The following is a 19553-nucleotide window of genomic DNA, read 5'->3' as shown; positions in this document are numbered from 1 at the left end:
AAGTGGTGTCACTGATCACAGCTGGATTGCGTCTGGCTGCAGAATTCCTGCATTTCTGTTTCTGACTCAACACTTAATCAGCCATGTGATTTTTAGCAAATGACTTACCACCATGGATGGTTTGTTCTTCAGTGAATTAAGGTCCCTGTCCTCCCCCTACTCCAGAGGAATGTTGAAGGAGGGAATAAAGTGACGGTCCTGAGATGTCACTTTTATATATGAAGGAGAAGCTACTCCTTGTGGTTAGTTATAATAGTGGTCCGTTGTTACCCATTGATAAAAGGGTCCATTCCCTTCCATATCTCTGGACTCTGTGCTACTTTCTCTATAAAACCCTTTTTCTTGGCTATAAATATGGGCTTATCCTCACACAGGAGTACAAGTGTTATACCCGAGGTTTGTGGGCATACATGCAGTGACATTTGGAGATTCATCTCACATTCCCATATATTGTGTTTTTGAGCTCATTTTTTTGGTTCATCTTAGCTGAAATAGAACTGAGGGATGGGTCTTATATGTCATCTTTAGATCTTTAGAGCCAGGATCTTCCTGGTATCCGCTGAGTGCTTATTAAGTGGCAGGACTGTTCTAAGGGCTCTATGTGTCTTAGCTTGTTTAAGACAACCCAATACATTGGGTGCTGGTATTATACCCATTTTACAGATGGAGAAACTGGCACTGTAGAGAGGTCAAATAGTTGCTCAGAGTCACATAGCAAGTAATTCGACTGTGACCAAAATAGAAAAACTTTCCCCAGATACTAAGAATGTATTAGTTCCTCATTGAGCTTTAGAAAACATGACATTTTTTAGTTTGTTTATGCACAGAATGTAGAGCTATAAATAACCAGGCTCCATGTTCTAAGCATGGCAGGAATCCTGTCTTCCTCCCTAGTCCAAGTTCCCACACTACTTTGTCATGCCTGACTCAGTGACAGCACTCATAATATCATCTGATCAGTTGTCAGTGTAGCTGACAGCCTGCCAGCCCCTAGGGGGTGAGGCCTGGGCCCCAGTGTAGGGCACATAGTGGATCTGCAGGGCACACAATGGGTCTACAGCACATTTTGCTTTAGTGCCGGGCAGATGTTAGGTGTGTGTGTTACAAAGAAGAAGCCACCTTTCAGCAGTTTGTTCAACGCAGCCTGTGAGGTGGGTAGGACAGAGGAGTCACTAACCCCGCTGTATAGGTAGAAAACTCTCAAAGAGAGAAAGTGACTTGACCAACATGTGGTGGAGAAACTTTCCCAGGCCTACAGCTGTCTAAATGAGAAAGGGCTGAGGGAAGAGTCCTCAACATGACGCTTGCTAGGGTCAAGCTTAACGTGGGCTCTGTTTCCTTCTACACGGGATGTGACCTTGTTCACCTATGTGACTGTTTCTTTTCAGGATGAGTCTCACTTCCTCAAAAACATGAAGACGGCCCGCTGTCGCGCAGCGATGCCCCTCCTCAAGGTGAGTCCTGCCGAGAGTGGACTAGGAGTCTGAGCCCACTCGGCCTGGAGATCCCGCTGTGGTTTGCTCTGGCTGGCAAAGGGTCCAAGGAGAGCTGGGGCTGCAGGGTGGGGTCGGTGGGCCATGGATGTGACTTAAAGCATCTCTGCTCAAGGCTGTAGTGCTCCATTCCACTTCCTTCCTACCATCCTGCTAAAGAACTTGTGGTTGATGCAGTGGTCCCAGCCTCTTAGAGATGAAGACCTGTTGATGGTCAGGACTGCACTCCAGAGCCTCCTGGGCTCCTGGGCAAGGCGGAGGGAGCACCCCTCCGCAGCGTGTCCTGAGCAGCTCAGCAGAAACTGCCTGTCTTCTAAGTGGCTATGGGGCAGAGCTCTTGGTGCTTTGAACCGAGGGAGATGAGTTATGCAGACAGGCCAGTGGGTACCAGCAGGAAGCGCTGGCAAAGCTGAGACATGCCCTGTAATCCGATGCCCTTTTCTCAGGCTGCCCTAAGCAGTTTTGTTAACAAAGGAGGGTCAGCCATCCACATCCCTTTCTGGGGTGGTCTGAGCTTGCGTCTGAGCACTTTGGCTGGTTGAGTCCTGGCTGCGAGCAGACGTGTATGTGTGTGCGTGCGTGTGTGTGCTTCAGCGTAGCTTCAGGTCTTCATGTGAAATTATTCTGACGAGCAGTGTAAGCGCCCTGTCTCATCTCACGCACTTCTGTGCCCAGGTTTTGTGTCACGACAGAGGGAAGGCCCCCCCAAATTTCCTTCCATCTTTTTGCAGTGAGCTTTTTCCTAATATTGGGAGGAAGTAGTGCAGGTGGAAAAGTAGCTTTTTCTCTCATAACAAGGCAGAGATCTCAGAGGTGATGTTGGGGAAATCTGCTTCTGTTTGTATAGATTGAGAAAACAGGAGTGCGTGTTTAACAGTCTTTGTGTTTCACCAGCTTTTGTTGCTTAAAAGAAGCTTTGAGTTATACTGAAACTAGGGAAAGCTAGTTTGTCAAATGTTGGGGGAGCTTAGTAGCATTTGAAAAATAACTTAATTTTTCCACCTCCCCACAAACCACACACAAAGTGTCTACTCATTTCAAGTTTTGCTTTGTTTTAGGAGTAGCAAGTTATATGGTAATTACAAGTAATATGCTACATTTTCCAAAGGAGGATTATGTCATTTGCTCCAACTTTAAAAATAAAAGTCCTTTACTTAAAAACCTTGATCTTACGCTCATATTACCCATAAATATGAGAGCCATTTGTGGACATACTTAAATGAAATGTTTTTCCCATACTGCTGACCTTTGTTTCCTTTTGAAAAATGTTAATAGACCTCAGTACTGTGGTTCCAATATTACAGCCATAACTAAAATTAAATCTGTACCCCGGATTGTTTAGACAAAAACTGCACATGGATAGATTATATCATTAAAGGTATAATGGGAAAGCTTCTTAAGCGACTGTCTTGTTAATATTTCATTGCCTGGTCAGGCACTCTTGGCCACACACTGGGCCCCATACTGGGTCTGAAATATGTGTTTCTGAGCCAGACCTCTTAAAGCAGCATTTACATCTTTAAAGTGACATATTCAAAGCAAATCTTTTAACTGTTAACTAGTATATATTACTCTGAATTTGCTGTAGAACTTGGATGAATTAATGATAAAATAGGAGCCATGGGTCCAGTCTGCTCCTTATGAAGGTGTGTGAAAGCCACTTTCTTCCGTAACGTTGACTTCACACGATGCTGGCCTGCTGTCAGGATTGGGCGGACGGGGGGAGAGGCCGTTGGTGTTATTCTGTTAACCAAACCTTTCACTCTCTGCCATATTTTCATCTAGGTTGGAATTTCTCAGTCTTGGCACTACTGACTCTTTGGGCTAGGTAATTCTTTGTTGTGCGGAGCTGTCCTGTGCATTGTGGGATGTGTAGCAGCATCCCTGGCCTTTACCACTGAATGCCACTTGTGCCCCCATGTTGTGACAGCCAGAATTGTCTCCAGATGTTGCCAAACATCCCCTGGGTGGCAAATCACTTCTTCCCATCTCTGTTGAGAACCACTGATCTAGATACTCTAAGGAAGTGACTGAATATTTTTGGAACAAGGAGAGAGTTAGGAAGAAGTAAAATGTGCCTTGGAAAAGCCATATGGAAAGGGGTGAAGTCAGTCAGTTATGTGGTGGAGGAGCAACTAGACTTTTGGGGATGATCTCTTTGTAGTGTATATAGATGTCAAATTATCAAGTTGTACACCTAAAACTTTATAAGGACCTAATTTATGAGGACCTAACTTAATATCACTTGACTGTCCCTCTAACGCAGGCGTCCACAAACTACGGCCCACGGGCCACATGCGGGTGTTTTTGCCGTTTTATTTTTTTACTTCAAAATAAGATATGTGCAGTGTGCATAGGAATTTGTTCATAGGTTTTTTTTAAACTATAGTCCGGCCCTCCAACGGTCTGAGGGACAGTGAACTGGCCCCCTGTTAAAAAGTTTGAGGACCCCTGCTCTAATGCATACATCTCTTAGCACTATATTCTGGTAACATATTTCAAGACTTTTAATAATTCAAGATTTTTCAGCAAATGTGCATGAAGGGGTGATGAGTTTATATCATACAGTCTGTGAGGTAGCCAGGCCAGATGGTATAAAGAAAAAGCGGGGTTTGTAAATGACAACAGCAGGCTCAGGCTGTAAAAAACTGTGTCATTGTCCCCTAGGAAGTGTGACAGCTCTCTCTCCATGGCACTATTTGCCTGGGCTACTAAGCAAGGTTCTATTTTTATATATAAACTAGAGGCCCAGCTCCCTTGACCTGGCCTGCAGGGATCAGGCCAAAACCGGCTCTCTGACATCCCCCGAGGAGTCCCAGATTACGAGAGGGTGGTTCTTGGGTGACGCACCCCAGAATCGGGCTCCCTCCTCTCTGGTTCTGGGTGTGTCACCCGAGAACTGCGGCTGCCAAGTCACCGCAGCTCTGCAGCTCCTGCGTTGAGTGTCTGCCCCCTAGTGGTCAGTGCATGTCGTAGCTACCAGTCAAGTGGTCAACCAGTCGCTTAGGCTTTTATATATATAGACTAGAGGCCCTGTGCATGAAATTCATGCACGGATAAGGTCCCTAGGCCTGGCCAGTGATCAGGGCCAATCGGGGCCTTCCGGCTGCCGGCCGGGGCCTCCCCTTCCCGGCTGCTGGCTACCGGCTGGGGCCTTCCTTCGTTCCGTGCCGCCCCCTGGTCATCAGCGCACATAGTAGCAAGCGATCGAACTCCCAGTCTCCCGGTTGAACTCCCAAGGGGACACTTTGCATATTAGCTTTTTGTATGTATAGATGTGGTAGGCAAGACAAAGCTATAAAGAACATTTTAATAATCATCTTTAGCCCTGGCTGATCTGGCTCAGTGGATGGAGCGTCGGCCTGCAGGCTGAAGGGTCCCAGGTTCGATTCCGGACAAGGGCACATGCCTGGGTTGTGGGCTTCATCCCCAGTGGGGGACGTGCAGGAGGCAGCCAATCAATGATTCTCTCTCATTGATGTTTCTATCTCTCTCTTCCTCTCCTTCCTCTCTGAAATCAATAAAAATATATTTTTTTTAAAAATCATCTTTAAACCCGCCAACAGTGAAAACCATTATGAACAGTTTGTTTATTTTTCTAACATGTAGGTCATAGGGCAAGATAGTCATTTTTAGTGGCTTGTGAGCATTCAGTTCCATGGATACTTTTCATAATTTAACCCTTGGTATTGGACATTGTGATGCTATTATAAATAGTTCTGCAAATGAGCATCATCTATATATTCATAGCTTTATTACTTTAAGACAAATTTCCCTACACAGAATTGCTGGGTCATAATTTTACCTTTTGGTAGATGCCCCTGAGGTCGAGGCTGACCAGGCATAACCATCTCCACTCCCACTCAGCCCGAATCACAGGGTCTTTTCGCCACTGACTCCAGCACTGAAGGTGTCTTAGCAGTATCTTCTCTTTGGAGCAGTGAGGTGTGTTTGGGTTTTCTTTAGCTGAGTGTTATTTACAGTGCTTTTTATTGTTATAACAGTATTATAACATTATTAACAGTATCTGATTGTTTTTTTTAAGAGGGAGAAAGGCCCTCAGAGTCCCACCATCCTTTCCTAATAAATAATTGTTTCTCTTTTGCGTGAGTACAGTCTACTTCTTGTATGAACTTAAAACAACTAAAGCTCTTTTCTCTACAATAGAACATTCTCTTTGCTCATTTAAAAAAAAAATCTATGTGTAGGTTATCTACTTTGAGTTGCTTCATTGGATTCTCCTTGGTAAATTATATATTCCTATTTGTCCTGCTATTCACGTGCAGGGCTGCCCCATCTCAAGACCCACGAGGAAACTAAACCTGATCTTTATGTCGTCTGACCCAACAGTGTCTACTCATGTGAATCACATAATTTCTATCAGATCAAATATAAATTATTTTTTATAATTGTTCCTGTGTAGGCTTCTTGGGTGTTGCTTTCTTTCGTTAGAGGAGTTAATTATAAAGTGTTCAATTTAGTGTTGATTTATGTAGTTTTGTGCATTTATATTTTCCTAGAATGGAAGTTCTCAGAGGTGGAGGGTGACATATAAATCATGGCAGCTGGGCACAATTGAAGGCACTATGGGTGACAGTGGTGACAATACGAACATGTTGGGGCTGAGCAGGGAGCAGGCTAAGCCATTTCATAACAGATGTGACTCCGTTGTGGTTTCTATTCAAAACTGGTTTCTGTTTCCAAAATGCTGCCTCTGCTTCCTAACACCCGCAAACGTCCATTAGCAACGGTTCCATTGTCCCCTGGTCTGGGCAGTGTATGGGGGAACCGAGTCAGTGTTGGTCTATTCTGTAAATATCAGGTGGAGGACCCTGGAGGGGATTTCCACCCCCTGAGCTGAGAGCTGCTGCCCAGGCCCCATCCCCAGCAGCAGTAGCAACGACCTGGGGAATAGGTTCGGGCTGATGGGCTGATTTTCTCTTATTGATAAGACTTTTCATTTTCCCGGTTTCATTAAAATGGTGTTGAAATAAGGCAAGCAGTGCTGCAGACGCCATTCAAGAAGCTCATTGTTATTTTAATGAGTCTGCATTAAATGCGCAGGAAATTAGAGGTCCTGGGTAATTGAACTGTGGAAAATTATAGCTGGAGAGGCTCACAGCTCTCCTGTCATAATGGAATTCAGTAGAGGTGGCTGCTAAGAGGGCAAAAGTGCATCTTGAGAATTGTATATACTGTATATTTATAAGGAGCCATTCTCTTCTCTCGGTTGCACCTTTATTTATTTATTTTTATGAGGCAAGTGTATTCATTTGAAAACCTAATTTCCTCCCTAGGTGATTTATTGCATGCAGTTGCCTTATACTCTTTACACTACTGTCATTAACTCAAGGTTACAGTGGTTAACAAGCTGTTTCTCGACAACCGAGCTCCACAGTAGGGTCCCTTCCCAGAGCTGAAATGAATTTTACCTCCTGTAATCTTTGGTGATTACTTGGTCTAATACAATGGAACGTGTCTTTTTTTTTTTTTTTCTCACCCTCTTTTCCATCTTAATAATAAGAGGTAGGATTCTTTTTTTTTAAAATATATTTTATTATTTACAGAGAGGAAAGGAGAGGGACAGAGAGCTAGAAACATCGATGAGAGAGAAAATCGACCAGCTGCCTCTTGCACACCCCCACCGGGGATGTGCCCGCAACCAATGTACATGACCGGAATCGAACCTGGGACCTTTCAGTCTGCAGACCGACGCTCTATCTACTGAGCCAAACCGGTTTCGGCAAGAGGTAGGATATTTAGGTCTAATCCCATTGGACCAGGTTGGTGTCAGGGTAGTGAGAAACCTGAAGTTCATCAACCAACCATATATTCCCACTCTGCCCACTGATGAGCTGTTGCAGACCTGGACTGAGGAAGGTAAATGGGTCCGTGTCCCACCTTTAAAGTCCTTAGTACCTGCAGCTTCAGTCAGGGATCTCCAGCTCAGAGTATTGTGCTGCTAAGTTAGTGAGGGCCTTTTTTTCCCTCTAAAGAAAATCAAATCATGGCTTACACACTTCGTCCTGGGAGTGAGGTAGGGCTGGTCCTAGGTGTCATTATCTACTCCTAGGTTCAACATGGATGTCAGAACCCATGCTGCAGTGCAGGCCTGCGGCTGTACCCCTGCGTCTGCTTGCTCTTCCAGTGCAGGGTTCTTTGGGTTTACTCTATGGTCCCCAGGGCACTAAATAGCTTCCTTCTGAATAGTTTTCAACATATGGTGAACATTTGTTAGTTACTTACTCTGTGCCGGGCACTGTGCTACAGAAATGAAGGAACACAGCCTAGCCCTTGCTGTCAGAAAGCTTGAAGCCTAGTGAGGGAGACAGAAGATACAGAATTCGATGTCACATGCTAAGTGGCAATGTGGAGATGGCAGAGGGTGTTACAAAGGCTGCTTAGGAGATGACATCCAACTGCTTACACAGGCCATGCCATGAGGCTCTGGGCACACATGTGCTCTGTTTCTCTCATCACAGTACCTTCACTTAGAGATCCCAGGTTGTGGGCCACACCTAGCTCCAGAGCAAGGCTGATCTTTACAGTCTTTGGAATCTGGACCCACCTTAGTTCTGCGATGATCAAACTTGAGAACTCCAGCAGTCAGGGTGCCCAGGAAGTAGAAGAAGTTTGTGTTGGTTTCTGGGCATTGTGCTGTCCCTGGGGCTCTTATCTCATTGGGCATTTGGGAAGTTATGTTCTCAGCACCTTTGTCTGTTGGTTTCCTAGATGGCCAAGCGCGTGATCTTACTGTCGGGCACACCAGCCATGTCGCGACCTGCAGAGCTGTACACGCAGATCATTGCCGTCAAGCCAACGTTCTTCCCTCAGTTTCATGCCTTCGGACTTCGCTACTGTGATGCCAAGCGGGTACTTATTCTCCCCTTCCTCACCAGCCCCCCATCTGTCACCTGATTTTGACCCCTACCTTTCTGTTTCTTCTCTTTGTCCATGGTATGATCAGAAGAGCACTGACAGGGAGTTGAATTAAGATTTTAGCTCTGCCTGCCCCTAATTCTGACCCGGGAGTGTCCTTGGAGTAAGATGAGAGCAAGCAGTCCCTCCTACTTTTAATGCTTATGGTGGTTCTAGCTTAGTGTTTTCCATCAGGGACCATGGCTAACGCGTAGGTGCATGGAGCTCAGAACCAGCAGCTCTTGCCAGAGAGAATGGCTCCGAAGCGAGCTGGGGGTGGACCGAGACAGAGACAGAGGGAAGAGAGTAGATGAGGCTGGTGAAGGTCACTTGGCATGGGGAGGAGTATGAAAAATCCTCTGAAAAGGTGAAAATATATGCAGTGAAGGCAAAGGAGGCCTTTGAGCAGGTGGCATGGGAGCAAGATCCCGTGCCTCGGGTGGGCTCTCAGTGGACCCTGCGTCTCCATGGGGAGCGCTGCCTCTGGCCTGCACACTCAGGAGCTAGTCTGTGCAGCTCCGTCCTCCAAAAGCGGCAGAGGGAGCCTTTAACCACAACTATCTTTGCAATGAAAATCTCGGTTTCTAGAACCTCCGTTTTTTGGCGTGGTTTTGTTTTTTGTTTGTGTGTTTTGTTTTGTTTTGTTTTTAGTGAAAAAAGAAATGTATATTTAATAACATGGGGAAATACAAGAGTGAAAAAAATAGGATGCAAAATGTTCCCTCCCTTCTGTTCTACCTTCCTCCCTACCTTCCTTCCTCTCTCCCCTTTATTCTTCTCTCATATCTGACTGGAAGGTAATGTACACCAACATGATTATTTTTATAAGCAGATAAAATCAACATTTTAAAAATGTTTAAATTACATTATTCATAAATCCCAGATTCCTCCTGCTGGGCCATTGCATTCTTTCGTGATCATTAATCTGATCAAGCAGCTGAGCGTGGGACACTGTCCTCCTCACAGGTTCCTCTGCATCTCTCCGGAAGCCCCCAATTCAAAAGGTTGACTCCTTGTTCCCAGTCGGTCTGCTGTGACTTTGTAAACTTTGAGCCACACCCTGAGTTTCATCTGCCTCTTTCTTGTGGGCAGTGGCCCTGCCATAGACTGGCTGGACTCCAAAACCTCATTAATTCAGACCTTAAAGATTCCCACTTTGTGATCAAATCACAAATATACCCAGCCACTATTTGCATCAAAGACACTGACTTTGGAGAACTGGCTGGGACTCACTCGTTGCCTGTTGCCCATGCCATTCATGAGAGAAGAGCCTTGCTCTGCAAGTTCATGATGTAAATCAGACTGTCGGCCTTATTGTTAAATACATTTTTAAAGAAAATAAAACTTTTCAAGTACTTTAAAAATATCCACTTACATTCAAACTAAGTATTTATAATGTAAATTGTAGTGCTTTGTAAAGTTAGTTGCAAACTATTTTTAGCCTGCTACTGAGACAGGAAATTTCTCAGTTATTAAACATACTTCTTTAACACTTTAATACATTTGTGATGCACTCTCCCCTTGGATCAATCCAGATTGTATATACTTCTGGTGTTTCCTCAAAACCCTTCATGTGTGATTTGTACCTTTGTCCTCTTTGCAAATAATCCACTTTCTGAAAAGGATCTTCTTCTCTTCCTTGACTGTCTGGGCCCATGGGATACTGTTCAGCCAGTGATTGAAGGGGCTGAAGATGGAAATCATTGCCTTTACTCCCCAAACTGTGCCCTCCTGTGTTCCTAGTCTCCACCCTCTCCAGTTTCTCACACCATCCTCAAATTCACCCTTTCCCTCCTTCTTGCTGCTTCTTCCTGACACCACCCAATAAAACAGTCAGGGGCAGTGCCTTCCTCATCTTTGTGTTCTTTCTCCCACCTAGCCTAGTGCCTGGTGCCTGGTGCCTGGTACGTTTTCAGTGAAAGTTGTTGGATTGTGATTATTCTGAAGTCCAGTTTAAAATCTTTGGTATGGGTTTTTAACCTGCAAGATGAAGAGTTGATAATATTAGCACTTAGGAGCATGATATCCAGGTTAATTATATCCTCTTGTTCCCAGCATGATTTTTATTCTGTGCAGCCGGTAGCCCAGGGCTCCCATTTTGTGTGTGGGGCCAGCTTCTCGCATTAATAGAAGCCACTGAAGAGAGTGCCCCATGCCCAGCTCATTTTCAACCCCATAGCGTGAAGGCATTGGCTGAACTTCCAGTGGATTTCAGAGTATTTTTTTTAAAGAAACAATTTTTGATTATTTTATTTCTCTACCTTTGACTTTCTCTTTGTATTCTCAATTCAGCAAAGGTTTCGTGGACACCTACCATGTCTCCACAATTATACTAGGTCCTCTGGCCCTGGAAAATGAACTAGGTGCACCCTTACCCAGGTGGTGCACAGTCCAGGGGAGGGGGGCCCAGAGGGGAGATGAGTGGCTAAAAATTAAGGAAGCAGACACCCTGGCTCCCTGACTGTAGAAGTCAGTCCTGTTTCCAGGGAGATTGTTAGTGGAAGATGGGGTTATTTTAACTGGTAACATCTCTAGCAGTGTGGCAGGGAGTAGACATTCTTGCTCACTGCCCCCCCCCTCCCCCCGATGAAATGAGGGAGCCAGGTTTATGCAGGACCTCCTCTGGTTTCAGCCAGACAGGCAAAAATCTGTGTTCTGGCTCCTCCCCTCAACCCCGCCACCACCATCACTGCCGTTGTGTTTATGACATTGCTCTTGAATGTGTTGGTGTGACCATACTGAGAACAACAGGTGTTTACATCCCTGTAAATCTCATCAAATAAAGATCACTGACATTAGGTGTTACATTGTACAATGGACCCTGTAGGATGAGCCCTAGGAATGTTATTTCTGTATTTAGTGTACAGGAAAGTGTGACAAGTGTCTTGTTTGTTTTTTAATGTAATGGACACCAAACCGCTGACATCTTGCGTTTGCTGCTAGAAAGCAAATTAGTGCCAAATTGTAGAAGGCCATGATAGGTGATTTTTGTCCGCCTCATTCCTGACTCCCCTTTCCCTTTTCCTTCCTGTTTCTCATATGGTGTTGTATTCATCCTTTAAAGCCACTTGATGTTCGCTGCACAAAGCCGGGGAAGAGGAGGTTGTGAGAGGCGGTGACAGCCCCATTCCTGGGCCCTGGGATCTCACGTTTGTCTCGGTTCTCCTCCACAGCACACCTGGGGATGGGATTATTCTGGCTCCTCCAACCTGGGGGAGCTGAAGCTGCTGCTGGAGGAGGCGGTCATGCTGCGGCGCCTCAAATCCGACGTCCTCTCCCAGCTCCCGGCCAAGCAGCGCAAGATGGTGGTGGTGGCCCCAGGCCGGATCAGTGCCAAGGCCAGAGCGTCCCTGGATGCTGCAGCCAAGGAGATGACCACCAAGGACAAATCTGTGAGTCTGGGGCTGGAGACCGGGATTGGGAAGTTGTGTTCACAGGTGTTTCTTCCCAGGGGGGGTTCTGTGGAGATTACCCAGAGTTCTCTGAACCTGCCTCTCCGTCACCACTCCCTGGGCAAGGACAGTGAGCCCGCTTCATTTCTCAGCCTGACTAGTCTACTTGGAAAATCTTTTAACTTGCAGTTTTATGCTTGTGGAGATCACTGTTGATGGGTGGTCATCGGGGCAATCTGCAGGATGATGATATATATTCTGAATCTCTCAGAGAAAGTTGGAATTTATGCTTAGTGTATTTTGAGAATGCCTCAATATAGGAACAACTGCTAGAAATTAGTTCTGTGTATTTGATATATATATTAGCCATCCCATGTCATTTGCTTTAGTCATATAATTTGCTCTAACAAATTAATGGTTATTTAACAAAATCGAGTTTTCAAACCTTCTTAATCCTTTGTCTCCTTATTATAGTCATTTATGGTTGGCAGGAGGTTGGCAGGATCCTCATTTTACAGACAGGGAAACTGAGGTTCATAACGGCTATGATTTGCCTAAGATCTTGTGACTACTGTGTGGCAGAGCTGAGGCTATATCCAAGCCTGTTAACCCTATATTTTAGGGCTATTTCCACTATGGTGGTTTTATCATTTCAAAACTTTCATTTCATAGCTGTTGTTAGTGTCTTACTATGCTAAGTACCACAAGATAATCTACACCAGCTCCATATCTGTCCTTGTGGGATGAAACCTAGCAATTTTCATTGTCAAGAAAATGACATTGACATTTTTGACATTATCATAAAGCATTATCTGGGCCTGGTATTACCCTGCATGAAGAGGCTTAGATCTAGATGAGCTCTCAGCCTTCTGGAAGATTACAAAACAGATAAGAATAATGAGACAGAATGTGTGGTGTGTGTGTTTTGTTAATGATATTTTACCAGGTGATTGAGCAGACTAACTGGTAACTTTTAAGAAACAGAGGGGGCCTGGTGGGTGTGGCTCAGTTGGCTAAGCTTTGTCCCATACACAGAGAGGTCACTGGTTTGATTCCTGGTCAGTGCACATGCCCAGGTTTCAGGCTCAATCTCCAGTAGAAAGAGTGCAGGAAGCAGCCAATCGATGTTTCTCTCCCTTTCCCTTCCTCTCTCCCTAAAATCAATAAAAACATATTTTTTTAAAAAGGTAATATTAAAAAAGAAACATAAGGTAGGCTAGAGGATACATTGATCAATTGTCAAGCTGTATTAATTTTTGCCATATTACGTATAATTATCTGGATGGCCTAGAGTTTTCAGAGTTCACAAGTGGATGTACAGACTGATGGTTCTGAAGTTGTATTTCAGTGAAACCACGAGTGGAACCAGAGCATTCTGTTGCTAAAATCAGTCTTGGTGATCTTTTCTGGTTTCTACAAATGAAAATTCAATGAATGGAAATTTTTTCTCAATTTTAAGTTTTTTCTTATAACTGTCTTAAACCATTAAGGTCTAACTTCTGTCTACTGTGAACTCTGCCAGATAAGAAAGTCAATGAATAAGTATAGCAAACAGAACATGAACAGAAAAAATTCAGAAGTGTGATATTTTTAGATGCGAATTTGTCAAATGAAATGTTTTAGTTCCTTGCGTGTGTGATGAGAATAAGTCTATCTGCATTTTGTGGGCTTTCCTGGAGAACACCCTTGCCTGCACCTGGTCCACCTTCTGAACCAGGTTGAGAGCCAACGTAAACAACTGAAAAGGCAGTCAGTGGGCATTAGAATTGAGGATGAAAGTCCCATTAACTGGCCAAGAGGCAACTATAAATTGTGCCACGTGGCCAACAAGAAAGAGGTGTATGGGAATTCTGTACTTAGTGCAGCAAGATTTGAAAGCATTTTTTCTTAACTTTCCACCGACTTGCATCATTCCTCACCTTCCTTAGGTGAGTGCTCTTCCAGTGGTTTCAGATGTAACCTGCGAGTTTGATTTCCTGAGTTTACAGGCTGTGCTATGAAATTGATTAGGCTGAGCCATGGGAATCAAGAATGTTGGGTGTTTTATAACTCTGGTAGCTATGCAAGTCCTTAAATTATTTGGCATATTTTGATGTTTTCTTACCTAAAAAAGGAAGCCATGGCCTGCCTCATGGGCTTGGTGCTGGAAAAATATATCAGGAGAATGCCGACTGCTCAGAATCCCACCTGTAGGGTAATTATCATCCTGCTTCTTCAGCATCCCAGAGTCTTAATGGTATTTTGCAGATTATGAAAATGAAGGCTAATTTACAATGTAATTCTTAAAGAATCCAGCAGAGAAAAAGCCTGGAGCTCTCCCCAGGCCCATGCTTGAGAGTTGCTGTCTGCTTCCATGGGGTCCTAGGAAAATGAAGAGTTTGTCCCTGAAAGAGAAATTGAGTTGATGCAGATTACCTTCATTGTGATGCTGAAGCCAGATACTACACTCTTTCCGATAATAAGTCCTTGAAAATGTGGTTCTCCTTTGTGTTCTTGAATGTAAATTCATTTTTATAGTGGAAAATCCAAGTAGATGAGCGTTGCGGTTTGGACCATCAGAACCTTTCCTACTCTAAGGCCACCGATTTGGCACCACCCTAACTTAACTTAGAAGGGGAGCCAGTGTCAGCTGGGGGTTGGACTAGATGGCCGTGGACACCTTTCCAAACCTTGACCAGCCATGAAATCCTGAGCCAAAGAGTTAAATGGGGAATCATAGTTTCTTAGTTTTGGTCAAATAAGGAGGCCCTGTGGATTTTTGGAAGTCGCCCTCCCCCACCCCCTCACCCCCATTTTTATAGTTACTCTTTAGGCCCAGGTTTCCCTGCAGTTTTGTACAGTTTCATGGCTCCAGCAAGCACTGCTGACCCGTCAAGAAGTGGGTTTTCCTTTGTTTCCTCACACCTTCCCATCTGGAGGAAGATATTTTTTAAAAAGCTTTAAGTCACGGAAGCCAAGGTGAAACAGCCAATTTATAAAATGTAATGTACGGCTAAAGCCTTTTCTCATTTTCAGCTGAAATAATAGATACTCTTCACCGGCTAAGAAAAGCTGGCTCTAATCATCTTTTGTCTAAAGCCATTTTTTGATCAGCAAGACCAAGAACAGAAACGTGGAGCAAGTCTGCGCAGACTTCCCGGTGACAGTATCAGTTCACCCTTCCGCTGCTTGACAGTCCGTTCAGATTTCCAACATAGAAAAAGAAATTGGAAACCCCAGTGGGTCTAATTTAATAAAAGTCCAGCGGACAGGGACAAAAAATGCAGGTAATTTAAAATTTCCTGGCCCATGGCTAGCAAAAGAAATGAGATCATTAATGGACTAGTATTCTGTCTACCCAGTTTGGGGGAGTTCTTTTTTAAAGATGAAACTATTGATTTCTCCCACATTAAACGTATAATAGATGCCTATTGTATAAAATCTGAAAAATAAAGTGCCTACAGTAAGTAATATTTATTAAACATGCTTTATAATTACATTATAAGATTGATTCACTCATCTCTTATATCACCTAATTTCAGCATTTATTATTATTTGGATTTTTAAATGTATATATATTTTGCTTTAAAATACATATTATTTATATATACATTTATACTATAAAAGGGTAATATGCTAATTAGACCGGATTGACCGGATGTCCGACATCCTTCCAGACAAAGCCACGGTGGCGGGGGCCAAGGCAGAGGCTGTTAGGGACGATCAGGCCAGCAGGGGAGAGCAGTTAGAGGCAAGATCAGGCTGGTGTGGGGGAGCAAGCAGTTAGGGGTGAGATCAGGCCAGCAGGCAGAGGCAGTTAGGGGCAATCAGGCCAGCAGGGGTGCAGTTAGGGACGATCAGGCTGGCAGGGGAGCAGTTAGGGGCAATCAGGCGGGCAGACAGAGTTGGTGAGGGGCTATCAGACCAGCAGGGGAGCAGTTAGGGGCATTCAGGCTGGCAGGGGAGCAGTTGGGGGGGATCAGGCCAGCAGAGGAGCAGTTAGGGGCTATCAGGCCGGCAGGGGAGCAGTTAGGGGCATCAGGCGGGCAGGCAGAGGCAGTTTGGGGTGATCAGGTAGGCAAGCAGAGTGGTTAGGGGTTATCAGGCAGGCAGGCAAGTGGTTAGGAGCCAGCAGTCCTGGATTGTGAGAGGGTGCAGGCTGGGCTGAGGGGACCCCGCCCCCTTCCCCCCTCCCCCGTGCACAGATTTTGTGCACCGGGCCTCTAGTTTATATATAAATATATATAACTTATGTATGTCATAAGCAACGTACATATATTTAAAGCAGAATTGGAATCATGTAAACATACATTAAGGTTACAAAACCGTATCATGAATACTTTTCCATGTTGTTAAATGTTCTTTTAAAACAGGGGTGGGAAACATCTATCCCAAGGGCCGAATAAGGCCCGAGAAATCATTTGGTCTGGCCCTGCCAAAGCATTAGGAGTGAGTTAATTAAATGTTTGACCAAATATAGCAGGCTAATTTTTAAGTTGATAATTTTGTATGGCCCATGAATGATGTTATAAATATCCAAATAGCCCTTGGCAGAAAAAAATATTCCCCACCACTGTTTTAAAACATAATATTTAAACATAGCTTAGTATTTTCTCACATGGTTACATTAAAATTTTGCCAACCATTTTTAGTTGTATATTTAAGTTAATTTAACTGTTCACTATTCTAAGTATACTACACTGGAAAAGTAGCTTACATGTAAACTTATGCACATCTGATAATATCATGAAAATAAATTTTAAGGGATAAGTTGCTGGGTCATCAGGTTGGCATGGTTGTTGTTTTTGTTTCTTTAATTGATTTTATAGAGAGAGGAAGGGAGAGAAACATTGGTGTGAGAGAGAAACATTGATTGGTTGCGTACTGACCAGGGATCAAACCCACCACCTTTTGGTGTAAGGGACAATGCTCCAACTGAGCCACACTGGCCAGGGCGCATTGGACATTTTTGGAGGCATTGGTACACATCAACACATCATTCTCAAAAGGTCAGCCAGTGTGCCATCCCACCAAACCATACCCACCTCGTGATATATCGTAGGGCACAGTTTCTGAAAGTGCTCTTCGCCATTTATTTTGCCCTCTCCCTTTCTTATTAGCAGGTGCAGAGTGAGTGAGTGTGGGTGGGAAGAGTTTTTTTTTTTTTTTTTTTTTTTTTTTTTTTTTTTTTTTTTTTTATTTTTTTTTTTTTTTTTATATTTTTTATTGAGGTATTATATGTATACATATCTTACCATTACCCCCCCCACCCCACACCCACACATGCCCTCCCCCCCAGAGTTTTGCGTCCATTGTTTATGCTTATATGCATGCATACAAGTCCTTCGTTTGATTTCATAACTCCCCCACCTCTCCCTAACTTTTCCCCTGTAATTTGAAAGTCTGTTTGATGCTTTACTGTCTCTGTATCTATCTTTTTGTTCATCACTTTATACTGATCTTTACTATCCCTAAATGAGTGGGATCATGTGGTATTTTTCTTTCATTGACTGGCTTATTTCACTTAGCATAATGTTCTCCAATTCCATCCAGGTTGCTGCAAATGATGAGAATTCCTTCTTTTTTATGGCAGCATAATATTCCATTGTGTAGATGTACCACAGTTTTCTGATCCAGTCATCTGCTGACGGGCACCTAGGCTGTTTCCAAATCTTAGCTATGGTGAATTGTGCTGCTATGAACATAGGGGTGCATATATCCTTTCTGATTGGTGTTTCTAGTTTCTTCGGATATATTCCCAGGAGTGGGATTACTGGGTCAAATGGGAGTTCCATTTTCAGTTTTTTGAGGAAGCTCCATACTGTTCTCCACAGTGGCTGCACCAGTCTGCATTCCCACCAGCAGTGCATGAGGGTTCCTTTTTCTCCGCATCCTCGCCAACACTTGTCGTTTGTTGATTTGTTGATGATAGCCATTCTGACAGGTGTGAGATGGTACCGCATTGTTGTTTTGATTTGCATCTCTCGGATAATTAGTGACGTTGAGCATGTTTTCATGTGTCTCTTGGCCTTCCTTCTGTCTTCTTTTGAAAAGCTTCTATTTAGGTCTGTTGCCCATTTCTTTATTGGATCATTTATCTTCCTTTTATTAAGATGTATAAGCTGCATGTAGATGTTGGAGATCAAGCCTTTATCAGTGATGCCATTTGCAAATATGTTCTCCCATGCAGTAGGCCTTCTTGTTGTTTTGTTAATGGTTTCTTTTGCTGTGAAAAAGCTTTTTATTTTGATGTAGTCCCATTTGTTAATTTTCTCTTTAGCTTCCATTGCCCTAGGGGCAGTGTCAGTGAAGAATTTCTTTTGGCATATGTCTGAGATTTTGCTACCTGTGGATTGCTCTAGTATTTTTATGGTTTCCCGTCTTATGTTTAAGTCCTGTATCCATTTTGAGTTTATTTTTGTGTATGGCGTAAGTTGGTGATCAAGCTTCATTTTTTTGCATGTATCTGTCCAATTTTCCCAACACCATTTATTGAAGAGACTGTCTTGACTCCATTGTATGTTCATGCCTCCTTTGTCAAATATTAATTGAGCATAGTGGTTTGGGTCAATATCTGGATTCTCTATTCTGTTCCACTGATCTATATGTCTGTTCTTGTGCCAGTACCAGGCTGTTTTGAGAACAGTGGCTTTGTAATACAGCTTGAAATCTGGTATTGAGATCCCTCCTACTTTATTCTTCTTTCGCAGGATTGCTGTGGCTATTCGGGGTCTTTTTTTATTCCAGATGAATTTTTGGAGAGTTCTTTCAAGGTCGGTGAAATATGCCATTGGTATTTTAATGGGGAGTGCATTGAATCTATAGATTGCTTTGGGTAGTATGGACATTTTAATGATGTTGATTCTACCAATCCATGAACATGGTATGTTCTTCCATCTGTTTACGTCTTCCTCTATCTCTTTTTTCAGTGTCCTGTAGTTTTCCGTGTATAGGTCTTTTACCTCCTTAGTTAAGTTTATTCCTAGGTATCTTAATTTTTTTGGTGCGATGGTAAATGGAATTGCCTTTTTAGTCTCTCTGTCTGTAAGTTCACTATTGGTGTATAGAAAGGCCATAGATTTCTTGGCGTTAATTTTGTATCCTGCTACATTGCCAAATTCATTTATTAAGTCTATTAGTTTTTTGACGGAGTCTTTCGGATTTTTTATGTACAATATCATGTCGTCTGCAAATAAAGACAGCTTTACTTGTTCTTTTCCAATTTGGATGCCTTTTATTTCTTCTTCTTGTCTAATTGCAATGGCTAATACTTCCAGTACTATGTCAAACAGGAGTGGTGAGAGTGGGCATCCCTGTCTTGTTCCTGTTCTTAGGGGAAATGTTTTTAGTTTTTGTCCATTGAGTATGATGTTTGCTGTGGGTTTATCATATATAGCTTTTATTATGTTGAGGTATGAGCCTTCTATTCCCACCTTGTTAAGAGTTTTTATCAAGAAAGGGTGTTGGATTTTGTCAAATGCTTTTTCTGCATCAATTGATATGACTATGTGATTTTTATCTCTCAATTTGTTTATGTGATGTATCACGTTTATTGATTTGCGGATATTATACCATCCTTGCATTCCTGGGATAAATCCTACTTGGTCATGGTGTATGATCTTTCTGATGTACTGCTGGAGCCGATTTGCTAGAATTTTGTTGAGGATTTTGGCATCTATGTTCATGAGGGATATTGGCCTGTAATTCTCTTTCATTGTGTTGTCTTTATCTGGTTTTGGTATTAGGGTGATGCTGGCTTCGTAGAAGGAGC

The 19553-nt window shown here is 43.4% G+C and overlaps 1 protein-coding gene across 1 annotated transcript in view; it reads left to right on the top strand.

Annotated features, from left to right (window-relative positions):
• Positions 1-19553, top strand: part of SMARCAL1 (SWI/SNF related, matrix associated, actin dependent regulator of chromatin, subfamily a like 1) — a 52869-nt gene that overhangs the window by 19889 nt on the left and 13427 nt on the right. The window contains exons 10-12 of the mRNA XM_008145186.3: positions 1389-1454; positions 8226-8366; positions 11585-11803. Coding sequence (XP_008143408.2) covers positions 1389-1454; positions 8226-8366; positions 11585-11803 — 426 coding nt within the window. The remainder of the gene's footprint in view (positions 1-1388; positions 1455-8225; positions 8367-11584; positions 11804-19553) is intronic.

Source organism: Eptesicus fuscus, chromosome 11 (genome assembly GCF_027574615.1).
Source record: "Eptesicus fuscus isolate TK198812 chromosome 11, DD_ASM_mEF_20220401, whole genome shotgun sequence".
Lineage (NCBI taxonomy): Eukaryota > Metazoa > Chordata > Mammalia > Chiroptera > Vespertilionidae > Eptesicus > Eptesicus fuscus.
This window is presented reverse-complemented; position numbering and strand designations above follow the sequence as displayed.